Source organism: Myotis lucifugus, unplaced genomic scaffold (assembly GCF_000147115.1).
Source record: "Myotis lucifugus unplaced genomic scaffold, Myoluc2.0 scaffold_415, whole genome shotgun sequence".
Lineage (NCBI taxonomy): Eukaryota > Metazoa > Chordata > Mammalia > Chiroptera > Vespertilionidae > Myotis > Myotis lucifugus.
In genome coordinates, this window is record NW_005871463.1 from 442194 (window position 1) to 445385 (window position 3192).

The 3192-nt window shown below is 58.9% G+C and overlaps 1 protein-coding gene across 1 annotated transcript in view; it reads left to right on the forward strand.

Annotated features, from left to right (window-relative positions):
• Window positions 1-1889, forward strand: part of LOC102435374 (aldehyde dehydrogenase family 3 member B2-like) — a 6813-nt gene extending 4924 nt beyond the window's left edge. Inside the window, exons 8-11 of the mRNA XM_023743829.1 lie at window positions 1-23; window positions 625-791; window positions 977-1076; window positions 1323-1889. The exon at window positions 1-23 is cut by the window's left edge and continues 45 nt beyond it. Of these exons, the coding sequence (XP_023599597.1) occupies window positions 1-23; window positions 625-791; window positions 977-1076; window positions 1323-1507 (475 nt within the window). The 3' untranslated portion in view covers window positions 1508-1889. The remainder of the gene's footprint in view (window positions 24-624; window positions 792-976; window positions 1077-1322) is intronic.
• Window positions 1890-3192: the final 1303 nt, after the last annotated feature.

Below are 3192 nucleotides of genomic sequence, written 5' to 3' on the forward strand. Positions count from 1 at the left end.
TGAGGAGAGCGACCGCTACATCGGTGAGTCCCGCTCTCCCGACCCCGGGACCCCGGGCTAAGGCCCTTCCTCACTGGAGGCCACAGCTGGGCCGAGTCTGGGCCCTGAGGTTCCCAGGGCCCCACTGATGGAGCCCAGCCAGGTCCACGGCTCTGCTGCCACGATTCCCAGACACTAACGCCACAGGTTGCCATGGTCCGAGCCTGTGACCCCGTGACCCTGCTTCTCGGAGCTGGGCCCAGTGTCCAGGCTCCCGAACACGCAGATCCCCAGCTTCAGCCCCAGCATCTGCTGCTCCACAGCCGTGACCCCGGGTCCTGTGGGCCCTCGATTCCTGGCCTGTGCACCCGCTGGGCTGTCTTTACAAAGCAGCCCCAGCCTCTGGGCCCACAACTCGGTGACGCTGCTGCTCCCACAGGCTGGGACCTGGGACCTTGGGCTCCAGGGGTCTGAGATCCGGTCACCCTGAGACTGTCAGACCAAGGCTGGGGCCTGGGGTTCCCGGTCACTTCTCAGGGCCGTGGGGAGACTCTTCCCTAGAACATCCCTGAGCCTGGAGCCCGGTCCCTGGGCCCTGCCTGAGGCCCCACACTCGGGGCTGAGCCGTCCCCTGTGCCCGGGCAGCCCCCACGGTGCTGGTGGACGTGCAGGAGACGGAGCCGGTGATGCAGGAGGAGATCTTCGGGCCCATCCTGCCCATCGTGACCGTGAGGAGCCTGGACGAGGCCATCGACTTCATCAACCACCGGGAGAAGCCCCTGGCCCTGTACACCTTCTCCAACAGCAGCCAGGTGGGCCCGGGCAGGGTTGGGGCAACAGAGGAGCTGAAGGGGTGCAGACAGCCCGGAAAGTGCTTGAGAGGCGATGTTGCTCAGTAGAGGATGGAGCCGGGGTGCACCTCTGCTCCCCGTGGAACGGCTGGGCCGAGCCTCCTTTCCTGACGATGAGCCCACCACTCTGCCCCCACCGCCCCCAGGTAGTGAACCAGGTGCTGGCGCGGACCAGCAGTGGCAACTTCGGAGGCAACGAGGGCTTCATGTACCTGACCCTGTGGTCCATGCCGATGGGGGGAGTTGGTGAGCCCTGCCCTCCTCCTCCTCCGGCCCCCACCCCCGGGAAGCCTATGTGGGTGCTCCCGACCCAGAAAAGCCCAGTTTTGCCTTCATTCACTGTTAATGTTGATCTAAGCCCTGGGCCTCTCATGGCCTCAGTTTCCCTATCTGCAAAATGGCTCTTAGAATGGCCAGGCTTTCCCTGAGCTCGCTACCAGGGGTGGGCAGTGGGCTGCCCAGCCTCAGACCCTCACGTGCGTGTCCATGCAGGCCACAGCGGGATGGGAAGATACCACGGCAAGTTCTCCTTCGACACCTTCTCCAACCACCGCGCCTGCCTGCTCTCCCACTCGGGCCTGGAGAAGCTCAATGAACTCCACTACCCGCCCTATACCGCCGTGAAGAAGAAGCTGATTAGCTGGGCCTTGGGCTCCCATAGCTGCACCCTCCTATGAGCGCTCTGCCCATCTCCAGCGCCCCACCCCCACACCCCATTTCTCCAACTGCTGCCCACGTGCTCGGTCCCCGAAAGGCAGCGTCCCCTCCAAGAGTGCAAAGGTCCTGCTCCCGGGGTTTTGTCTGAACAGTCTCCCTGCTGGACAGACCTCTGGGCTGCTGGGCCCCCTCTCTCGGGGCTCAAATCCCCTGGGCATCCTCCTGACAGATTCATTGACCCTCTGCTTGGATATGTCTGGTGACAGAAACTTCACCCCCACAAGGTTGGGCAATTCAGGTGGTTAGAAAGCACTCCCTTGCCCTGGCCAGTGTGGCTCAGTTGGTTGAACATCATCCGATACACCGTGAAGTCGTGGGATCGAGTCCCTGTCAGGGCACATGCTCAGGTTGTGGACTGGGTCCCCCAGTAGGGGGCATGCAGGAGGCAGCCAGTCAATGTTTCTCTCCCATCAATGTTTCTCTCTCTCCCTTCTTCTCTCTCTAAAATCAATAAAAACATATTTTCTAAAAAAGGAAAGCACTCTTTTATATTAGGATCTATAATTAGGCTCCAAAAATACAGAGCTATTTCTTTTTTAAAAATATGTTTTTGTTGATTTTTAGAGAGGGATAGAGAGATAGAAGCATCGATGAGAGAGAAACATCGTCAATCGGCTGCCTTCTGCACGCCCCCTCCTGGGGATGGAGCCTGCGACCCCAGCATGTGCTCTGACCGGGAATCGAACCAGTGACCTCTTGGTTCATGAGTCGACACTCCAGCACACACCCGGGGCAAACACAGAACTATTTCTAACAGCTCCCCTCACACCTAAGGTTTGGGGAGCCAACCTGAAGTGATCAGATCTGGCCAATTCCCTGAAGTAGGTACGACAAGAACCCTGATGCTGTGTAGAACCAATAGGAAGGAGTGCCGCGGTGGATTAGTGATGTCTGCGGTGAGCACCGGAAGGCGCTGTGCACAGGGTGGCCACAGCTGTCCTCCCTGCTCCTAGACGCCCAGAAGGTCAGAGCAGGCAGAGTCTGCCACATGGGGAAACCGAGGTCTAGAGACAGGACAGGGCTGAACTGAGTTCATACAGTAACAGGGCAGAGCTGGGAGACGGTGGGCTTTACAGAAGGGTGGGCTGGGGCCCAGTGAACAGCATATCTGGTCCATGTGACCAGCCTCTCGCCCTCTCCCCAGTCCTCCACCTGGAAGCCCACTCCCAACACCCCAGGCCGGCTTTGGTGGGCTCCTCACCCCTCAGAGCCTGGGCTAGTGGCCTGAGACTGAGAGAATAAGGGGAAGGATGATCTTCCCGCTCCCCTGGGAATTGTTGGGGATGGTCGTCTCCAAAAGGGAACAGGGTGGACGCAAAGGAGGTGCTTCACAGGGGCTTGTTGATGAGTGTAGGAAAGAATGGATAAGGAAGAGAAAGACGAATGGATGGAAGGATGGGTGGGTGGGTGGATGAGACAATAGGTGGGGAGAAGGGCAAGTGAGTGGATGAATGAGATGATGGATATAGTTGGTTGGGTGGATGGATAAACTGATGGATGAGTAGGTGGCCCAGATAGAAGCTGAGTGACCACTGGCCTGGGTCTAAGAGATCCCATTCTCCCACCTCTGCCTTGGCAAGTTGCTTCCTCAAAATGACCATTGGACTGAAAAGAGAGAGCCAGGGGGGTTGAGAATAACTGGAGG